The sequence below is a fragment of the Ictidomys tridecemlineatus genome, chromosome 6, assembly GCF_052094955.1.
Source record: "Ictidomys tridecemlineatus isolate mIctTri1 chromosome 6, mIctTri1.hap1, whole genome shotgun sequence".
NCBI lineage: Eukaryota > Metazoa > Chordata > Mammalia > Rodentia > Sciuridae > Ictidomys > Ictidomys tridecemlineatus.
In genome coordinates, this window is record NC_135482.1 from 87504798 (window position 1) to 87528651 (window position 23854).

The following is a 23854-nucleotide window of genomic DNA, read 5'->3' on the forward strand; positions in this document are numbered from 1 at the left end:
CAAAAATAAAAAGGGATGAAGAAATTAGAATATCACACATTTCAAACCTAATGAATTCCTAACAATTTAATGAATCTAGATAATGATCATCATCAACTAATAATATCACACACACATGAAGAAACAGCCATTTTGAACATCTGGATGGAACTTACAAGCTTAAATCATCACCCTTGAAAGAGTCTTCTTTCTTATTCCCAAACACAAATCTTATCTAGCCACAGACTGGGTCTAAATAAGGAGAGGAGGAAAAAGAATATGAAAAAAACACAATCAGCAAAATCTAAATCGGGGGATGTCATTGGGACAGCCAACGTAGTTTTATTTTGTTTTTTCCCCAACCAAGAAGTGCAAGGCAGGGGTTAGGGGGACTTGGGGGATAAATTGTATATTACTATTTAAGAAATGAATCAACTAATTATAATGTATGTTTGTACCCCTATTCAAAAGTAAATACTGCATAACAAGAAGATTCCATAATCTTCTTGAAAGATTTATAAACTCAAAAATGTGAAGACTGTGTGAATATTAGCTATTTGGGGGAATTAAAGATAAGTACTTTTAATTTAGACAAAACATTTATAAGTAAAAAGATATATTGCATAGGATATCTTTGAATTTGGAGGAGAAGAGCTAGATGTTTGGGGTTATAGATAGAACAGATTAATCAAATATCAATTGTTGGAGCTGAGTAACAGGTACATAGTGGTCACTATACTATTTACTACTTTGAATATATCTAAAAATTCTCATAATTGAGTTTTAAATAAGTAGTAGAAAGGTAGGTAGATATATAAAAATTTTCAAGGATGAATTTTCAATCCATTTCTATAATTGGCTAAAAATTAAAAGTGATAGAACTTCTGTTTTCCATATTTTCTTTGTCCTCAGTACATCACTTGGTTGAGGTTTTTTTTTTTTTTTTTTTTTTTTTTACTGGTGCAATGATCCAAAATCTCATCCTTCAGGTCAAATTCCTTAGTGTTCCTGTTTGTATTGGGTGGATTTAGTTTCTCATTTCATTTACTATTCAATGTCGAAGGCTCCACAGAGAATTCTCTCTGTTACAAACACAGTCTTTCTGGCCAAGATTTTATATCAGAAATCATATTTCAGCTTGATAAATTGGGATCAATCTTTTTTTTTCTCTCCTGATGGTTCAGTAATATGAGAGGACACAATGACTCAAGAGGTTTCAATTCCAGGGCAATGGGACCAGTGTATACTATGGTAAAATCACCTCTCACTTGGCAACGATTTCCTCTAAATAAGCAAAGCCGAGTTTCAGAGATAGGGAACAAAATAAGTTGGTTAGTAGCTAAAATAGTAAGGGAAATCATTTCTATTCCCACCCCTTAATCCCATTACCCACATATTCTGGCCATGGGACAAATAGCAACCTATGTTGGTGGATGGTGAAGAGCCTATATTGTATCAGATCAGATCAGGCCCCAGTTTCACAGGGGTTATAGTGAGTATACAGACTCAATTTTCAAAGGCTTGTTACAAACTCTTTAAATGGAGTCCTCTGCTTTTCCCATTGCCAGTGCTGGCTTTTGTACTTGGACTGCTACCTTCATGCTGGGCATGAGGAAATGATTATGTGGCCCTTATTCTTTCTATACCTTTATTGTATTCTTCATTCTTTTCTTGATTTGTGGAAGATAAAATCATAGTTTCCAAAGATATTCATATCCTAGTTCATGGGAACTATAAATAAATTAAGTTACATTTCCAGACAGATTTTCATGTTAATTCAGGTTACAAACCTAAGGAGAAACTCCCAGATTATTAGGGCCCCCAAATAATCACATGAACCCTTCAAAGCAGCAGGAAGCAAAAAGGATACCTTGGAAGAGAACGTCTGAAAAGGACAGGACACCTGGGCTTTGCTGGTGTGATGGTGAGAGGAGCAATGTCAGAGGGAAGGCTGGTGGCTTTAAGGAGTTATGCAAGGTTCCAAGTGACAGCCAGCCAGAACAAAGGAACTCATTTCTATAGCTGCAAGGAATGGTTTTGCAAGAACCTGAATGAGCTTGGTAGTGGATCCCCGCCCTGCACCCTTGAGGATGGCTGGCAAATACCTTGCTCTTGTTCTTGTGAGAATGCCAATGCAGAGAACTCGACCAAAGTGCCTCTGGGTTTCTGATGCACAAAGCTGATAAATCTGCATCAAGTCTTCAAATTTGTTGCAACTTATTATAGCAGACATCGAAAGTGAAACTATCATCTTTGTCTACATCAATATCCACAAAGACTAGAGACTAAGGCTTCAATGAATTCATCTCTGACATCTGACAGGGAAAAAGCTACCCAAACTGACAGCTATTCCACCCTAAGTGCTAACGGAAGTGTGAAGCAAACTAGCTCTACCCACAGCCACAACCCAGCTCTGTCTCATTTCAGTTGCCCAGAAGACTCCAGAGAGCCCGAGGAGGACAACAGGACTTTGAATCTGACAGATTTGAGTAGAAGTGGGCCTGGAGCTCCTCTTTAAGCCAGTGATGATGCCAGAAAGAAGGTTCAGGACGTGAAATAGCTCCAGACAAAAATAAGCAACTGTTGCTTACATTCCTTCCAACAAGCAGAAGGTTTTCTAGTTATTTAAAACAACATTTCTAATCTTTTCATTGGTCAGGTTTTCATCCCCATATTCCAACCTCCTCCTCACATGGTGAGCAGGTGTGGGATGATCTGCTGAGCTGCATTAAGTGTGAATTGGTGTGACCAGGACACACGAATCTGATCCCTGAAGCTTCTTATTTCAGGTAGTGGCTAAAGTCATTGCTTTCCTTGGCCATGGATCTCAGGATCCATCAGACTTACCCAGCGTCACTCCATCTCATTCTACATAACTTATCTTCTTATTAAATATCTTGTTCCTTTTGAAGGGAGGGTAGTTTTAGGTGAGTGTTAAGGGAAATTTAAAATGAACAGGCTTAGAGCTTGGAGTTTTATTTTTCTAGTTATGGGAAAATCAATGTGTAGATTAAAGAATGAATTCCTTGGGTAGAAATCGTGGTTTGCATTTTGTTTGAGGACTACACATAAGTTCGTTGAAATTGTCTTGAGTGTTTTGAATCATTAAACTATTCTATTTTCAAAGATGCAGAACAAAAATAACTGAGTCTGTGTAATTCAAATGTTCCATGTGTTGGCATCCATAATATTTACAGGATTATAGAATTTATAGGATAAATGGCAACACTATTTTATGGGATTCTGAAACTGCATGCCAGAAATGTGGGTATCTTGGTTTGAGGCTATTTAATTAAAGAAAAGTTAACGCATGTAGCAGAAAGTTAGATTTTAAATAATGTGGCTAAGAATTTATAAGTGATAGGGAGAAGATGTTACTAAAGGAATACAAGGTTCTTGAGGGTCCTTAGAGTCTATAGGAAGGCCAATGGATGTCTCACTAGGGAGTGGATTGGGTGCTAAGCCTTGTACTTGACATGGGAGGACAACATACTTACAGAAGATCAGAGACTATAGGTTGCAAAAATAACTACATCAAACATGGTACCACAGAATTATTTTTATATTATACATTACCTTCACATTGTAACAACCACATTGATCATTTATGACACAATTTCAATAATTTTGAATATATATGCACTGTATATATATATATAAAACCAAGAGGCACTTCCAGTAATTCTGGCAAAAAGTATAGTGTCTAAGCTAAAAAGTAATAAAAATAAATACAATTTATCTAAGTTTTTTTTTCTGTACAGATTCTACTTTTTTTTTTTACAAAACATTTATCAGCCATAAACTATGTCACTTAACAAATACTTGTAATTGGGTGACACTAAATATTGCTACATATATTAAGTGCAAAGTACAGATGAAAGAACAAAATTTATTTCAATTGCAAAATGATCAAGTTCCAATGTCTCACTCTTGTGTTTCTAATAAATTTGGCAAAGTTATTAACTAATGAACAAATTCAGGTTTGTTGAAAGTGGTAAGAATCACCTTGTTAAAAATTGTCTTGTACAAATGATATCCCTTATGGTGCCACTTTGGTTGGTGGTCCTTTGAAAATATTGCTCTTAGGAACACTAAATTAGTTTAACCCCATTCTCTCAGGCTTAAAAAATATTCTAAAAGGTCAAATATTTGAGATATACTAATAAGAACTATCAATAACAGGTTTTTATTGGAAAGAGGTAATGATTGATCAAAACAACTGCTCTATCAGGAATCAGAAGAGATTTTCACACCAAAAACCAAATCAATTAGACCAATCAAAACCAAAAACATTAGACTCAGATTAAAGTTCTTCTGGTTACATATCCTAATATCATCATAAAAAACTTGGTTTATGCTTTTAGAGATCCAGAATATTTATAAAAGCACCGATTTTCATTCTGTGATTTGCATTATAAAAATCTCTAGAAAGAAACGTCGGGGTGTGTGAGGGTTCCATAATATTTATTTCCAGTGCTTGTCAACTAGCAAATTGTCCTTGTTAAAGTAAAAATGGTATGCATTCTTACGTGAGAATATATTAGGATATAAATTGACACTCATACACGAAAACTAAAACAGTTAAGCAAACATAATATACCAAAAATGCCATGCAAATATTTTAGGGTGTACAAATTAGTGATTTTTAATCTAACAAACAAATATATATTAAAAGTCAAGCCATTAAAACCCCCACCACAAGTAATGTATAGATATTATTAGGGTTATTACTGAAGAATACCAATACTATAGTACTTGGGTTATGCTTTTAAATAGCTTAAATGAAATATGTAGTGTAATATGTGGTTTTTAAGTCATAGAAATAATCAGTTGAAAAAATTTAAAAGTGAGGTGACTAGGGAAGTTCTACCAACCAACAGTTATATATACAAAGAGAACATCTTTAAACAATTATTTTAAATTTCACATTAAACATCTGACTAGTTTGCTACTATTCAGGGTGTAAAACTTACTAGACTAAAATTTCTTCTCTTTAAGAGATATTTAAGCAGCAGTTTCTAAGCTCTAAGGGCTAATTCACATTCAGCATTCAGAAACATGTATATGTGAGCATTGTAACAAATGAAATCAGGGCTGGAATATGGATCCATTAGGTCATAGCTAAATTGGTTTGTAATGATGACAGAAGGGTGCCTGGGATGTGCTTTGAATTTTATGTGATGTTCACATACAATCCTCAACTTTTTTTTTTTGTGCTAAGTATCATGGACTTTACAATGAAACCTGGTGGGGTGACTTAGAACATAACATAAAAAGCATTCTTTATTATGGCACAGGAGAATTTCTAATCATTTCTCTTTATTAATATTGAGCTAAGAGAAGTAAAAGTGACACAAAGTCATACTTTTTCTCTATAAATTTAACTAGTTTTTTTTTCTTGTTTTGTTGTTGCTCATTTGTATTTGCCTTTTTTGAGAAGGAAGAATTCCCTGCTGTGTTTGGTTTCATTTGAAAGAGATACTCTCAATGACACTGAAAATGTAAAGCTTTAAAAAACTTTTTTTAAATTATTTTTCTATTAATGGATTTCCAATTCCAACCTACCATGCTTGGCAGATGAATGTAGTAGATATGGATAATCTACAAGTCAATGCTTCATCTGTTGAAAGTCAAGATAAATAATGTTTAATCTTTCCTAGTACTTAAGTATTTGGGTTTTGTTTTGTTTTGGTTTTGTTTTGGTTTTGGTACCAGGAATTGAACTCAGGGGCACTTGACCACTGAGCCCACATCCCTAGTGCCTCACTGTTGCTAAGGCTTTGAACCTGTGATCCTCCTGTCTCAGCCTCCTGAGCCGCTGGGATTACAGGAGTGTGCCACTGTGCCTGGCAGTATTTGGGTTTTTAACTATGTTAGAATTTACTCTAAAAACTATAGTAATAGACCACTTATTTTATAGCAAACTAAGCCATGATAAATTACTGGGTAAGACATTCTTTCATTTTGGAATATCTCAGAAGAGCTCAGACTATAGTTTGAATATTTAAATTTCTGGGGGAAATACATTTTAATCTACCTTATGTATTTATGGTACCTTCATTTTTCTTCATGAAGTATGAGGACATTGGAAATATAATTGAATCTTTTCAAGTTTTCTCATTAATAGTTCTGGTTATGTTAAAATATTCAGCATTCTATTACCATGGAACATTACTTAGTAAGTTTAATAAAAACATTTAAAATAGTTTTGATTCAAGAAAACAAATTTAAATATTCTTGATAGCATTTACATATGAAGATTTGATATTACTCTTTTTGAAGCAATGTATTTTGATTGAATTACTTTCATGATTAAAGAACCACTTCTTGAAGTGAAGCAATAAGGAAAGGTGTTCAAACATGGACCTGACCAACATTTCTAGAAGGAGAAGGTTTGGCTTTTCTTGTCTGCTCCCCTCTTCAAGGAAGCAGAAATCCAGAGAGAACAATATATATCAAGGTAATCAACCTTAAACATGATATGGAGAAGAACTGGCTATCTTTAGATAGGAAGTTTGGATTCTTTTCGGATCTTTAAGCATGAGTTAAAGACAATTTTGTTTTCCTTCTATACATGGTTCCATATATATTTTGGTCTTATGCACATTAAGATGTTATATTGTATCAATATTCTTGAATAAGCCTATTGAGTTTCACCAAGTCAATAAAGCTGCAATCTTCATTTTTATGTCTTCAAACATACTTAACACAGAAGCACACATACAAAAGCTCCCATCTTTTATATCACCATTGTTATCATGCTATAGAATTTTCTAATGTGAACATAAAGATCAATTCAGGTAAGGCAAAAAGCACCATAAGGTAAAAGTAAATAGTGTTTAAACAGATACAATATGTTAGGTAATAGCACAAATTGCCCAACATCCATGGTGCACGATATAGAGAAAAAAGATATTCTCTTTTTCTGATAATGGTTCATTGGTATAAAACATACTAATACTTACACAAAACTTGATTTAAGTTATGTAAGTCATAGTTAGCAATTTAGTTAATTTAGTTAACTTGATTTTTCATGTAAACACTCCTTTCTGACTTCAGGAAAAGTTAAAAGTAGAAATCACAATCAAGGTTTTCTTGGAAGCTGAGATTGTTAGGTGACAATAGTTTAGCTTATTTCCAACTGAATTTCCTATAAGAATTTGAATATTTTCTAAAACAAATTTACATAATCTGAATATACAACCCCAAACTAGTATTTCCCCTCGATTAGAAATTCTAAGAAAAATTAATTTTGGAATGCTCGTCACCTAAAGTGGTTAATGGGTTTCCTAATTTTAATTTGAATTTGCTTAGTTTTTTTTTTTAATGAAATGATCATATCAGCAAATTCATCATTTTACTTCGTGTGGAAATCATGAGAGAGATCATGACTCCAGTGGTCTTAAAATATTTCATTGCTTATTAGCAGAGATGATAGAAGTTCAGTTTGGCTTCAAAATAGATATATTTGGCTTTTAATAATCTGGATTTGAGCTATTTGCAAATTTGGATTTTTTTTCTATACATATTAGCTGACAGATCTGTAGAATAAGGAAAATCTTGATTTACTCTAGACTATGAAAGTTTACAGACCTTATTGGAAACTTCTGCCAGTTTGAAAACGCAGTTTATTTAAAACTGGCATAGAAACTGGGGAAGGAATTAAATGGGAATGAGGGTTAGGAAGGAAGAGAAGGACAGTAAGACTTTTATTATAGTTTTCAATATTATTCTAGAAATATCGTAAGTAATGAGGATAGAAGTGATCCCTTGGAAGCACCAAGAATACCTCCCGAAATAGAATATGAGGATTTCTGGATTATTTATTTCTCATTAGTCGGAAATTGTTTATCAAACAAATATTTCATTTTAGAAAGCAGTCATTTCAAACTTTAGACTTTATTTACAATGATAATTTTCATATTTTATTACTTAGAAAATAATTTATACTTTTCCATCATTTAAACAAAGAATAGGCCTGAGTCTCATGCCTTTTGCACAGTTTTTACCTTCAAGAAAGTTCTCTGGGGAAAGAAAGGCAAGGGACATGGGGAAGTCACAAATTAATAGTCTACATACATCTAATGAACATCTGCATGATACTCAATTCCTTTTCTTATACTGGGATTGCAATGGTTAGGGTTTGTTCTGGAATCCAACTAAAATGGAACAGACAAAATTCAGTATGTTTTTTAGAAAGTGGATACTTTTTAAAATATGAGGAAATTCTTTCACATGTCAGATGAAGACCAATATAGACATATTTCTGTACAGAGCTAATGTCTTCATCCTTCATTGAGAACAAAACCAGGTCTTATAAAATGACCAAAAAAAAAAAATTACAGATAACGAAGAAAGCAAAAGTGGTGTTTTCACCAAGGAAATAATATTCAAAAGTATGGCTTAGCTATATCACTAGAAAGACAATCTATTAGCATGCTTAAAATAACATTGATAACAGAGAGAATATACCTGGACTTTTTCTTGACAGAGAACCACCTGTTCCAATTTTCCCTAATATTGATTTTATGGCTATCTATACAACGATCCTTCTCCCTAAGTGGGCTGGAAGTTCCTTCATTTGAAAGACCTGAGTTTATCTAATATGGCACCTAAAAAGTAGGCTCATATAAAAATGTAGTAAATTGCAACAAAGACATTGGCACCACAGGAAGTAAGCTCTGGATCTGGAAGTGAACACAGTAATATTGCTGTCACCAAGGAGGGGGAAAACATCACAAGCAGAAAATATCTGGTTATGTCCCTAGGTGCATCTTTTAAGATGCACCAGGTGTGTATGAAAGTCACACACCTGGTGGATCTCCATTCCTTTATTTCAATTGACTTCTAGCTTACATATAATGGTAATTTATTTTTTAAGAAAAAGTTACTAAACTGCCTGGATTGATGAACATGATTCTGGAATAAGAGGGTCCAATTGATTTGGTCATTATTATTCCGATTATATCATGTACCTTAAAACAACAAAAAAAAAATCCAGGCAGTTGGCTGAGAACTCCATGGTGCCAGCCAGGCTGGCTTCTAAGCAGAAGGCTTTGCAGAATAATACTCCCTACACACAGAAGGGACTCTCACAGTGGCTCTGCCACCCGACTCACTCCACACCTGGTTTTTCCTCTATTTCTATTCATTTTAGAGATATATAGTCATATGGAGAAAGACAAAAGATTAATTCTAAGTACACAGATGCAAAGAGTATGTGATTATAAATTCCTTTTTCTTTCTTATTTGTAAGGGTAACTGTTAACTTTATTGGAGAAATGTTTTTGACTCACAGTACATTTTGCAAACATAGAGAAACACAGGCAATTCTAAGAAAATGGGAACTCAGCAAATGCTAAATAATGATGACCTGGTGTTAACTCAGAAATACAAATTGAAATATATACTAATTATTTAGGTATTGTTTGCATCCATTTGATCATCTTTACATTTCCCTACTTAATAGAAAAATTTGCCTTGTCTTTACCTAATTTGAAAAAAGTTCCATGAATTATTATAAAGTCATGCTTTGGAAGGAAAGAATACACTATCCAGTCATGAGAAACAAAGGGATTTTTCATGTAAACACTCCTTTCTGACTTCAGGAAAAGTTAAAAGTAGAAATCACAATCTAGGTTTTCTTGGAAGCTGAGATTGTTAGGTGACAAGCAAGTGTGTATACAGAACTAAGAGTTGTAGTCCCAAAGACATTGGAGAGAAATGGACACCAATTACAACAATTTGATATTGGTTTAAAAAGTCTTTCATCTGGGAGGCAAAAACCCAAAATTAGTTAGCATTCAGTTAGCAAGAGTTACTACTGGGAAAAAAAAAATTCTTTACAGCATCCTCATTTAATTGGCAAAAATAACTATCCGGTTATCTTTTAAGTTAGAATAGGTAGATGAGCAGTTGTCCACAGACCTCTATGCCAATGAACTACACCCTCTTACTGGACCTGGAGATAGCTACAATGTATAAAAATGGTGATTAAAATATAACTTTATAAAAATGTTTCCCTTTTCCCTTTCTTTTCTTTAAAAAAGTGTTTAGTATCTACAGAAACAAACAAACAAAAATCTTCATATTTACATCATGATAACTATTCATGACATATATAATAATATGAAATAAAATATTGAAAGTGAGTATCAACTTTTTAAATAGAGGTTTGGCTCACAGCATAAACAAGTGTAGATAAACAAACCAAAAAAAAAAAAAAAAAAGACTTTCAATAACAGCCCAGTCCCTAAACAATCCCTCAGTTATCTTCCCTGCCAAAAAGCATGACAATGTGCCAGACTGAGATGGAAACTACCCCATGGCACAGCATTAGAAATACCACAACAGGGGGTACAGCCTGACCTTCAACCCCAAAGTCAACCTCTAAAAGTTGCCAAGATCAGGTTTTCTTTATGTCAACGCCCAAACCCTAGGTTGCCATCTTATCCCTCATCTCTTACTATATAACCCACAGTGGGTTTCCATTTGTCTTTTCGTTTTTGACTACACATTTTGCAGCAAATTAAGGAGGCACAGGAGATCTTTGTTAAATATAATTTCCCAGGCCTTCTCTGGCATCCTTTTAGAACTCTCACCTGATGAAACCACCTGACTCCAGTTCCTTTTAGGTGTTTATGTATAAAGAATGCCATTCCCTTAAATGGTGTTTTGATCTTCTGTGAGTGCCCACACTCACAAACGGCTCCTATACATTCATTAGGCTAGTAGACTGGAAAATGCCTCTGTCTTCCAGGTTTGAGGCTGGTGGTACAGCGCCTCCAAGTGGTGTATAGCAGTAGTATCAATCAAATGGCCCATGAATGCCCTCCATCTGCCAAGAGGCCTTTATTAAAGCTAAATTGGAGGAGGGCATTTGGAATGACTGCCTTTCAAAGACACTCCAGAGTGAACTTCCTTCTCTTGTTCACATGTACTGAGACATCTGCTACAGCTATTCTACAAACTACTAAACCCACAAAAGTCTTTTACATACGCACACACATGTATACAGGCACTCTTTCAACTAATACACAATCTCTCTCTCTCTCTCTCTCTCTCTCTCTCTCACACACACACACACACACACACACACACACACACACACACACACACACACACACGGTGTTGGCAGGATGTATCAGAATCCAAATAATGCTCTGGAACTTTCATCCCTCAGTATGAAGAGCTAAAGCTGCTTAGTTGGTAACCTACATTTGCTGCACCACATCGTTGCTAAGCTGCACCATTTCCCTTGTGATTTGTTTTCCTTTATGATTTATTATATCACAGTGACCACTATGTTTCTTAATATGAATGTTACTTAATTGTGGAGCCAGAGATCCTGGCTTTCAGTGTGTTTGTGTGTATACGCACATGGGTGTGAAGGTTTGTACATGTATCTACGTGGGACCTTATATACACACACACACATATATATATATATATATATATATATCCTCCTTAAAAAAAAAAAATCTGTCGAAGCTGGTGTTGCAAATGTGAAAGCTTCTCTGAGCAAGAGTTTTTCGACAAGGTACCTCACTGTAAAAATAAACACATAGAATGCGAAGAATCCCAAAATGCAATAGCCATTTGCCCATCTTCTCATATTTCTACAGTGTTGTGTCTAAGTGTTGTGCTGGCTTGAAAAAAGTCTGTGACAAATTTAGTTTGGAAACACAGCTTGTTCTGTTCATGGTCACAGGTTCGGCTCTGGGGCCAGGCTCTCCTCTACTCTTGGTTTCCCTTTCTCCTCCTCTTCTTCCTTGATGGCCTGGATCTGCTCTGAGGAGTACTGCTGAGGAGCCTGGTCCAGGGACTGGTTTTCTGTGCCCACCAACCGCTGCTCATCTTCAATGACTTTCTTCCACATCTTGTGGTTCTGTAGGAGGTGCTGAGTTATTTGGCAGTAGATTTTCTTCCTCTTAAAAGTTTTCTTTCCTAAAAAAGGCCATAAAATTAGATGACTTATTCATGTGCTGAACACGTAGAAGTTATTTCTTTGCATATTATTAATAGGATTTAAGAACCAAATGGATTCATATGGAGCTTTCAAGAATAAGGAAATAAGGGAAAATGATAATAACTAAATAACTATTAAAACATCACTGAGAAATAACTGTGCACAGTATCCAGTACTGGGTAATGTCTACACAGAGTTCTGCTGGTGTCTTAGTATTACTCCTATGACAGACTTTCAAAACTTCTCACCTGGACCACTGGAATTGCTTGTTAGGTCTTCTTTTGTCAAAGAATTCAACTCTCAAATAAGTCTACAAAGCTAATCTCCTTTAAAATGCTTTTGATGTCAGACTTCTGCTTTGTGTGAACTAAAAAAACGAATTTCAAACTCCATTCTAAGTTCTTCCACAAGCTGGTACAAACTCAGTTTTATGGTCTTCCTGTTCTACAGCCTGACCTCTGTCTATGCTTGACTGATCTGTTTTCTTTACATACCCTGGACTTTTCCACTTGGAAGCTGGTACTGCTCCTCCTTCTGAAATGCTTGTCTTAATCACTAAACATTCATATTCACTCATCAAAATAACCTCTAGTTAGGTTTCACTGGATTCCACTTCTAAGAAATAATTTCTTTTCTCCTCTTAAAATTTTCATGTTCTTCCATACATACTTTCTAGAGTAGACATTATTTCTTTTTTTCCCTCTTTGTTATTATTATCTCTTTTAATGGTATCTGCATATTCAAAATTATTAGAGAAGAAGTCACCTCCCTTCCTTCAATTATGCAGTTCTAGAAAAGGTGTCAAAGACTAGTTCCCCAACTACCTCCTGACAGCATGAGCTGTGTCACAGTGATTGGCTAATGGGTCGGCATGTGATCCAAGTCAGGCCAATCAGATTCCTTCCCCAGGAGTTTTTCTAGTGATGCAGAATGAATGTGGAGTTGGAAGATGGGGGTTGGAATCTATTCTCCTCTGTTTCTATATCTGGAATGATATGAACTTAGAACTGGTTATAGTTTAGAGCTGGCTATAATTTATAGCTGGCTATAGAGCTGGCTTTACTTTATGAAAAAAGCAAAGTTAAAATAACAAATTAATGGGAAGGTGAGGCAGACAGGAGTAAAAGTAAGTAAATACTGCTAGTGGCCTACATTCTACTTACATGAAACCAATATTTTTCCCTTTCAGGATATACTCATTCAATGGGAAATTAGTAATTTATAACAAAAAGAGTCTTGAATAATGTCCCTCCTTAAAGAACATACCTTGTTCTCATATATTTTAGGTATCAGATCATCTTCTAGATTATAGATGCTTTGATGGAGCCTTGCTCAGACCTATACAGACCTTATATGACAACGCTCAGCATTTAATCAATAAATAATTTATCTGAAGAAGTCTGGACCCAAGTATTTTAGGTAAGGGAGACTTAACCTACACAATATATGTCAACAAGGAGCCTGCTCCACTGGGAAGATGGGGTGAATGAGTAGGTACATCTTTTTCAAATCTTACCAAGTCTTTGAAAGGTGATCCATGTGGGAGGAGACAGCAGGATGATGGTGGCTTGGACCAGGACAGGGTAATGGAAATGATGGTAAGTATTATGATATATATTTCTTAGGTAGAATCAACAGGACTTGGGAACCAATTAAGAGGTAGGGAATGAAGGAGAGAGAGGAGTCAATATAACCTTGAGCTTTCTGGGCTGAGCAGGTAAGAAGATGGTGGTAAGACATACATTAGATGAGGAGCAGGTCTGAGGAGTGTGAATAGGACCCAGAGAACATGAGGTGTCTGGGAGAGCCCAGTGAGAGAGGTAGAGTAGGCAGAGGCTCTGCACTTTAGGAAAGAACAGACCTCCCTGCTAAGCAACTGGAATATAATTCTTGGTACCTTCCTCTGAGCGACATTTTTAGACTTAGGCCAAGAATTTAGAATTTAGACAAAGATCCTACCATTAGACTATAAACTTGCCCAGCTTAGCAGCTCTTTTCTCCTCTTTTGTGTACAAAGCAAGCCTCAGACTTTACCAAGTATCCAGTAAGATACTTTCTTGCTTACATTCACTTTCTTACTTACATTCCATTGTTGCAGGTAAATGATGAAGTGCGGATGAGAGGTAAGAATAACAATGATACGAGTCCACAGGAAATTCTGATCTAATTGAGACCACATTAAACTAGTAATAGTGCATGATCAAAAGGGGTATCTGGGTCTACTTAGTAAAATAGTTATGGTTTACCAAGCAGATCCTCGAAAGCAGAAAAAAGCCCAGGTGGGGGGAGGGGGCAGATATTAATAACAGAAACAAAACCAAAGCCAATTGCTATGGGATGTGTCAAAGAATCTAGACCTCTTGGAGGGCACCTACCAACATTTTTGTGGAAGTGCTAGTGATTTTTAACAGTTTTATAAAATACCTAACAGAATTTTTTTGCATTTAAAAGATAATAAGATCAACTTTTAAAACACAGTATAGAAAAGGGAATTTCTTTTGAACCATACAGACACATAAAAATCATTAAGTTGAATAAGTCCTAGGGAAAATGAATACAGAAGAATTATGACCAAGAATTTTCAAATATTTATTTATATGTTTAACATTTATTCATGACATGGACCTATCAATCAAACTTGTATTGACTAAGTGACAAACACTTCTCTGGATGTTGCTGAAACAAAGATCAATTAGGCTTACAGCTTGCCTTAAAACATCTCATACTCTAAGAGAGAAGGCAAGAAGGCAGAAACTGAAGGAATACCTGTGCAGCTTCAGACAGACATACGCATGTGGCCAATACTGCAGTGCTATTGCTCTCAGCTTGACTAAATTTTAGAAAGTTTTTTTCCCCTGTCTATAGGGAAAAAAAGTATACAGAGTCATTTTCGTCATCACCCCCTCCCCGCCCCGCCCCAATTTCCCTCTTTTTAGAGCATTTACTTTAGACAGTAAACTTTCTTTGTCCCTGTGCAATTTAGATGAATCTCCTCCCAGCCTGTAGCCAGTTTTACAATCCAGGAATGTTGCTATCAGGGACCTGGGACACATTCCTTTGCATGGTAATCAAGAAAGATAATGCCAGTACAATATTGATGACTATAAATACACCAGATGTCTAGCAACTTCACACTTATTATTTTAAGTAGATCTAATATTAAATATTCTTACTATAGAATTTTTAAAATGAGAGAGAAAGAAGGAAGGAGGGAGAAGAAAGGGGAAAAGGGAAACAAAAGAAACCAGAGAGAGAAAGAGGGAAGAGAGAAAGAAATTGGGAAGGGAAGGAGAAGAAAGTCCTAGGACGGCAGGAGCCTACCTTCAATATGCACCAATTAATGCACACAGAAGGCCTCATCACATCACCCAACTCCCAGCAAGGCCTCTCAGTTTAACTAGCTACAGTCAGTATTTAAAAACTCTCCTGCTTTTTTGTTTCAGAGCAGTTCTGTTTTTCTCCTTTACTGCAATAGTCTAGACTCCAATTGCAACTATCCTGAATAATGCTTTCCTTGCCATTTAAAAAAGGTTGTGTGTTATTTTTCTTTAATATATCAAACTACTGCAAAAGACAAAACCTGTGGGACAATAGATAGAGATCTTTTTTCTTTTTCTTTTTAAAAGACAGGGCACCTCAGCTGGAAGGAAATCATGAAAATTCACCACACTGGATGAAGAAGGGGCAGCAGCACTGCATGGGGCTTTGGGGAATGATCTCATATATCCATTTCTTCATCTGAAATGTTCCTAACGAGGACAGTATTAAAAAAAAAACCTAAAATATATACACACTTCATTGCATATCCTCATTTCTTTAATGACAATTTTTTTAAAAAAATTTTCTATCAAGGTCAATAAAAAATATTCATACATCCAAGTTTTAAAAGCAAATTTAGAAAATAATTCTATCAGAGCCATCTACTCACCTATTTCTACTTTGATTTTATTGCATTTCAGCACAAATTAGCTTCTATTGAGAAATTTTAAAATATTGACATGCTTTTTTACTTAATCCTTTGAATCAAAGGAGTGACAGATGACCATTGGCTAAAGGTCAGTTTTGAATCACTGTTATAGGAAACATGCTATTGCTCAAGGTGATCACTCCATCTTAAAGTTGTACACACTTATGGGGAAGAAACTAACAAAAGCTCAATTCTTCTCCTTTTCCTTTTGGGGCAGTCCCCATGAGAGCAGCTGTTCTCTTATTAATGCTGTTAAACATTAGGAATAAACCTCTCTGGGATTATACTGAATAAGGTGACGTAGAAGAAAGTTTGTACCAAATAAATGTGCGTAGATTAGAATCTGCAGGTGGTCTAAAACATGCCTATATTGGGAGCCAAATTGTTCAGCACTGGAACCTTTTGAAATGAGAACAAAGAGCCTTTCATTGCTTAAATTCTAAATGCAGCTTAGTACTTCATTAGAAACCTCTTAGTTCGCTGTAGGAATCTTTCAGATTTAATTATGAGGTGGGGTAAAAGCCTTCATTCCCTAGGACACCATACTGAAACATTTTATTCTGTGTTTCCTGGGAGATCTCCAAGTTTTGCAAATTGCAGAAGTTATCAATGCACATTAAGTTAGTTCTTTTCTGAAATCTAAGTCAGGCCAAATTAAAGTAACTATTTCAGCCAACATGAATGGTGAAATTAAAATTACTAAGAGCCCAAAGCAACGGAGCTAAAAGTGTGAAAAACTGGATTCTTCCTCCTGTTCTATAACCTGGAGATACTGCTTAAATTTCAGAACCTTAGTTTAGCTATATTTAAAATGAGGTAGCTAATTGAAATTCCATTACTCTATGTGGTCAATATTTAGAAATGCTCACAGCTCAACATTTACCTTTTTTTTTTTTTTTGGCTGTGAGGAATACTTTAAAGATAGTATTTTGAAAGCTTCATTGCCGCTTCACTGGGTGGTGTGTTTTAAATTTTAATGAAAGGTTCCAGTTAAATTCTGAAAGGCATTACAGAATCCACATAATTCTCATTGCTGCTTTAGTGAATTTGATAACAATTATAAGGTCAGAACACTGACATATCAGAATTTGAATGCCAGAATGGTCAACCAGCCCCAGCCCGACAGACAAAATGGAAGGAAACATTTCATTTCAGCACTTGCTACCAAAACCTAGGTTGATCAGTTGAGTCTCTTATATCATGTCCTTGTCTGGGTCCTTGCATTCCAGATCCCTGGATTGTTTTTTTGTTTTTAGTGTATCTGAGTTCAAACAGCAACCAGTCAGGGCCCATGGGAGAAAAGCTCTTCCAGAGGCTAAGCTGACAAACACCTTCCAATGTCATTCAGTGGAAAAACTGTCTTATCCTTAATGATACAGCAAGCTACTTGGTTTTTGAAGAGAAAACTAACACATGGTTATTAAATAAATGAATAAATAACTCATGAATTCAAAGTCTTGCCTCTGGGCTCTGAATCCCAAAGCCAACACAAAATTTCTGATGGAAATCTTTTTATAAGCATTACAGAAATATAATAACTTTTACAGAATACAACTTTTGTTGTTTTATAGAAACAACTTTTTTCTTTTACACTCCATTCTGTACAGAAATTAACAGATAGGATAGGACAGACAATAATCTGGCCCAAAGCCAAATTTGCCTCTCTTCTAAATTGATAATGACCTCTTCACCTATGCTGGGTGTGCTGTCAACAAGGGCTTATATACAAGAGGGAAAATTAATCTTTACAACATACAGAGGCTCCTTACTAGATGGTTGAGATGAACTAAGGCAGGCATTATCCTGGCTATGATAAAAATAGGGGAGAAATAATCAGGATGTTTTTCATTGGTAATATTTTAATCATGTCTTTGAAAAATATTAAAGTTGCACTTTGTTCACCTGGGCAGGTCAACAGAAAAACACTTGGTTCTCCTGAAAGCAGGGGCAGTATCTGCACGCTGGCATTTTAAAGCTCATGAGTTTTACTAATTATGCTATCAGTCACTACTTTTTGTCTCATGGCAAGAGAAATAAGAGAAATAAATAATTTTTTAATATTCATTTAATTGAAGTGGATTAGACTGGTTGCATGATGCACCCCAAGCCAAGTAGAGCTGTAACTTATTTTCATTGTCATTGCCACTCACCTGGTCCAAAGTCATAGACACCCCACTCAGGAAACTACAATGTCCTCTAAACAATACCTACCTCTACTTCTCCCACCTCAACCTAAAAGAGTATTCCAAACATGGTAGCTGATGCAATCTGGTTAAAATGTAAGTTGAGTCCACAAAAACTTTTGTCAAAGTCACTGATGATTCACATCTTGGCATAAACACCAGAATCCTTATGGTAACCTACAGAGACTTACCTTCAATTCTTATACTATGTGGCTTCTGGCTGCCTCTGACTTTCTAGTCTCCTGAAGGTTCTTGACCACCTCAGCCAATCCCACCTCAAGAGCTTTGCACATGTTACTTTCTCCTTTGCTTGAAATCCTTCTTTTCATATATATCCCCATGAATTATTCCTTTACTTCTTTTAGGTCTTCTTTTTCTTTTTTAAAAATTCTCTCTCTTACTCATATTTCCCCTTCCCTGGCTATCTACAATTTTAGAAAAATAAACTTTCTCCACAATATTTCATATGTTCCCATTTTTCCCCTCTAGTATCTATTAGTACCTAACATACTACAAATGTAATGATCTGTGTTGTTAATGTCTGATGACCCCACTAGAGTGCAAGTCTACAAAGCAAGGATTTGCGTAGCTCTAACTTCAGTACCTGGAAGAATGACTGGCACAGAGTGCAAGCTCTGTATTTGCTGAATGAAGGAAGGAATGCTATCTCTTACCTTTTCACAGAACTTTCCCTTGACCAAGCCCAGAAAACCTTGTGGTTGGTCTCCATAGTAACAGAAATGCAATTCATTTCCAAACCATTAAGATATCCCGAAGCAAAGGCTTCAATTCTGAATTTTATTTAACTTCATGACAGAGAATATATCTTTGTGCAATATATACAACCCTGAAGGGAGCTGTCCATTATCAAATCCAGCAGATAATCTCTGGCCTCAAAACATGTAATTTTTGTGAAGCATAAAATTCATCTGAACCTCAGTAAGAAAATAATCCTAGGAAAAACATATTGGAGCTGGATTTTGTAACTTACTTGGAGATTCATTATTTTCACAGGTTTCTTCTTCATTTGTTGCTGCTGCTTCCTCCTCCTCATCTTCTGGGTCATCAGTGTCTCCTGACTCATCACTATCTTCCACCCATTTTCCTGGCATGAGTCCAGCTGAGTCATAGGAATTGCACAGAGGACCCACAATGTGAGAGATGAAGGATTCCTGAAGATTGGCCAATTGAGGAGCTGACCGATCCATGAAGGGGCTTATGGGCAGCCCAAGGCTGGCTTCCTCATCACCCTAGGAACAGGGAGTTAGCATGAATAGTTAGCTAGAAAGGTGAATGAGAAGAGTCTAAGATACCAAAAAAAGTCAACATTCCCTTGTCATCTAAAATGTATAGATATGTAAGAGCATGGATATTCATGCTCAACTGACTTTACTTGATGGCTCAGAGATTCTACCCAAATCTCTAAGATTCAGAGAGCAATTCTTTGTTGCTTCCATTAACTAATTTTGTGATGTTGAGCTTTATCATGAAGAAAATGCAAGAAGTGGCTTAATATCTCAGTAGATAATATTTCTTATCACACTAGTCAGGGTCCTTTGTAGGAGAATACAAATGCATCTTAAAATGCAATGCTGGGAATGTTACTCTAACAAATATAATCTATCATGTTTTTTCTTTTTGCCTTGGCTACCAGAAAGCTTAAAATAATTTATTGCTCAATTCAAGTTGCTACTTTACCCTAGATTTTGTTTGAATGACATCTTCTGTGATTATGTTTTCTTATTTATTTTATGTTTAATAGTAGTAAAGTATATGTGTTTTGTTTTGAACAACTTTAGATCTTCTTGGAAAACAATAACAGATCTTTAACAACAGGTTACCTAGAAAACTTAAGGAAGGAAATATATCAAAATATCAATAAAGATTATGCCTAAATAGTACAACTATTATAAGTGGATTTTCCTTTTCCTTCACACTTTTGTGCATTTCAATATTTCATGATCAAGAAATAATCCTAATCCCAGAAAAGGCAACATACATTTGTTAAAAAATGAACCATTGTATTCTGTATATGAATAATACCCATAATACCCAAAGTTCATTCTAATCCCTGTTTAAACATATCCAATGACAGATATTTATTATAAGGTACCTCACCCTATGATGGGATATCTTTAGTATTATAATTTTCTCTTTGACACGGATCTAAGCTATGTCTCCTGAAACTTTTACAGACTGGTTAATACACATTTAAGGCAGCAGAGAGGTATTGGACCTTTCTTATGAATCGGATTTATATTGAGTACTTTTTATAATTTACCATTTTTAATCTTGACACCAACATTATGATAAATCTACTCCTATATTTGTACAGAGCTTTTAAGACATCTGAAGACAATCACTCCATTTCCTCTGTTGCTTCTCTGTTCATGCTATTTCATGTCACTGGTTCCTGTCCTTCACCCATGATCCCTCACCTCCACATTTTCTTAAGTGAGAAATCCACAACAATGGACAGAAAGCTTTAAGCTTAATCTGGTCAACGCAGGGTAACCTGGGCAGTATTGCACCGCACTTATGTTATTATGGGGTCTTTTCTGGTAGTCTATTAACTCTCCTTGTTATATCAAACAGAATGCCAATATTTTAGCTTTTATGCACTGTTGTTATTAACTATATTGTAAAAGTAAATGAACTTAATGTATTATATATTCCTCCATTTAAACTTAAACTAGCTTTTTATTATACTAAATCTACTGAAAAACAGTATTTCAAGGGTCTTTCTAATGTTTACGAGGTAATTCAATTATTTCAACATCTTTTCCCCAAACGCCATAAATAACTTTGATTTAGAATTCTATGGGTATAGTTTAGTCTTTTTTATGTGTCAGTTTTAAACTGCTATTTAAAACAGGGCAGGTTTTTGTTTGTTTGTTTGTTTTTAATAAAAGCATGATATAAAAGAGAGTGATCATACTTCCTAGCAGCCTTTCAGAAGCTTTGGTGAATGAACAAGCAGCCTAAAAGTGTAGGTTTGGATAGATGAAATGGTTCAAGTAGTTACCTGTTCATAAAATTCATTGACAATACCCTCTGTCCATTGAAGATGGAGTTCTTTACATTTGGCTGGTCCATTAATATCGGCCAACTTTATACACATTTGACAAACCAACAGACGATCATTTTCATTAGTCCAATCTATTCCAACATCATCATTCACCTGTTTAAAGGATACAGTTAAAATGATTTACCTCAAGCAAAGAAAAAATTGAACAGGAGGAAAAAAAGCAATAGAATACACATATCTTTCTACTATGTAGAGATCAGAATACCAAATAATTAGGAACTTAGATTTTTTTAAATAATGTTATTGGGAATGGAGATATAGCTCAAGAATAAGACAATGGCTTCCAGAAATAGTAAAATAGTTAATCAAAAAAGTAAAATAATGAACAATGAAATTGATAATAAGTGCTATTTAAAATCAGCATATTTATTGCCAGTAAAATATTATAGTTACAAATGATTAAAAAAATTATCTTTAAGTAATATTTAGGCATTTATATTTGCATGACATCTTTTGTGTCAAGTTTTTGGCCTATGTTGCTACCATATAATTCATATGTAATTATATCATAGACAGAAGAGCAAGTTAAACAAAAATCACACTTCTAATGTATTATTTCTCTGTAGAACAAAGTATAATACATCACATAGAGACTTAACTCCCAAGATAGCTAGATTCAGACTACTACCTTCTATTTCTGCTGTGGTAAAAATGTTACTGGATTTCATTTTCCCAGTTGATACATAAGAATTGAAGGAGTTTTGTTCAACAGTTTGTTTCTATGACATCTTTCCCTATGGCCATAAAATGAAGACCGATACAAATGTAGTTACCTTTGCATTAAATTTGGCTACAAAGTCAAAGTGTTTCTTCAGGTCAGTGGCTAAAATTGCTTCGATGACAAGGAAACGGAAGTGCTTGAATTCTACATGGTCAAGGTTAACTAGAAAGTTATACTCTGGTCGGGACATGAAAAGATTCCAAGCTGCAGCTGCATGATGATTCTCCAGAACTGAACGATCATTGTATAGCACCGCCTGTGCAAGAGTGGGAGAGTAAGAGTTCAAGAGATCAGTGGGTAAGTTTAAAAAAGAATCACAAAAATAAAGGAGAATATGCGATGCTTCTGAAATAGCTTCTTTTTTTGTTTGTTTTTCATGGAAAAGCAAAAAAAAATGTGTTTTGAGTGCTGGTTATTAAGAATCATTTGATAATCTTGACTGTTGATTCCTTTTCTTGGTTAAATATGCTTTTCAGTCATGTTAAGTTCTTTTCCTTGAAACTTTTGCCCAAATAATCACAAGTGAGGGGTAGTAGCCTATCTTAATAGAGTCAGCATTCCTTAAAATGTTTTTTTTTGTTGTTGTTGTTGTTGTTTTAGATTTCTTTGCAGGGCACAGGAATTTATTATATACATATATTTGTAAGTTTAAACAGACACGTATCTTTGTACACATACAGATATATACATATACCAATTATCCCTATAAGGTAACTCGGTCACTTTCTGTATTAGGCAACAGAATTACTTCCTCTTAAACATATGCAACTAGTGAAGAGGAATGAAATTCCAGGGATGCCTCAACCCAAAACATTTTTACCCATAATCAGCCATGGGAAATATCTAGTAATTAAAGATATAAATATACATCTGCTTGTTTTGGAAATCTCTAATAATGAGAAGTTGTAAGAAAAAAGAGAAGTTGCCTTAAAAAAAATGCTTGAACACTAGTGTGAGAGACAGTGTACAAAGGGAAGAAAAGATACAGGACTGGGAAAGGCTAAGCACATAAATATCCAGGTGAAGGTGAGTAAGACAGACCTGTAGGAAAATCTGAAGAGTAAACTATGCTGGCAAGAGGATTTCCCCATCTTTAGGGAAACTAATTCTGGTGTATGAAGGGTATGCGGAAAGAAGATAAAGTAGGTAGTTGGGTAGGGGGGAAACATGGTTGTTCTTGTATATTCAAGAAAAATCATGGAATAGTCCAGAAAAACTATTGGGGAAATGGATGAGAGTCAGATAAAAGACAAAAGGCAAACAAGGAAACACAGGATTAGACTGGCCTCTAGCTCCTCTTGGAGGCACAGAGGGTCTCAGGATGTTTGGTAACTTGAGTCAACTGTTTATAAATAGAGGGGAAAATGATTGGGCTTAATTGGATAAGTGAAGATGCTTAGATATTTAGTGATTAATTTTTGACTCAAACTTAAACACACCAAGATGACTTTCTAATGCTATTCATTTTTGCAATCTATGCTTAGGTAAAAAAAAAAAATCCTTCAAACAAATGGAATAAACTGATATTAAATTCCTACCAGCCAGTTGATAGGCCTTAAGAGTTCACAGTTGTTATCATGAATATATTTCCAAGGACTAAGATTTGTATACAAAGAGGCCTTACATTCTTAAAAGTTCAAGAAGATTTGGTTTCTCTCATCTTTTCAGAAAGGGGCATTTGCATAGGTTGCCTTTTGTTGTTGTTGAAGAGGTTCATTAGCATGGATTCAACTAGATTTTTCTTCTTCAGAAGAAAACTAGAAAGGATTCTTATGCCTAATAAAGTTGTGTACCACCATGAAGACTTTGGAACAAACAATGATTTTGTGTGTGTGTGTGTGTATGAATATTTTGGAACAATGATTTTTTTTTCAAAATCAGTATGATCTTTAAGAATTTTATCCTATGAATAAGTATAATTTGATTATGTTTACTTGGTATAAGCCAA

At 35.1% G+C, this 23854-nt stretch overlaps 1 protein-coding gene across 1 annotated transcript in view; it reads right to left on the reverse strand.

The window, feature by feature from the left end:
• Positions 1–7859: 7859 nt before the first annotated feature.
• Positions 7860–23854, reverse strand: part of Pde3a (phosphodiesterase 3A) — a 312546-nt gene continuing 296551 nt past the window's right edge. The window contains exons 14-17 of the mRNA XM_013360177.4: positions 21959–22162; positions 21123–21278; positions 19089–19347; positions 7860–11925 (exon numbers count right to left, since the gene is read on the reverse strand). Of these exons, the coding sequence (XP_013215631.3) occupies positions 11684–11925; positions 19089–19347; positions 21123–21278; positions 21959–22162 (861 nt within the window). The 3' untranslated portion in view covers positions 7860–11683. The remainder of the gene's footprint in view (positions 11926–19088; positions 19348–21122; positions 21279–21958; positions 22163–23854) is intronic.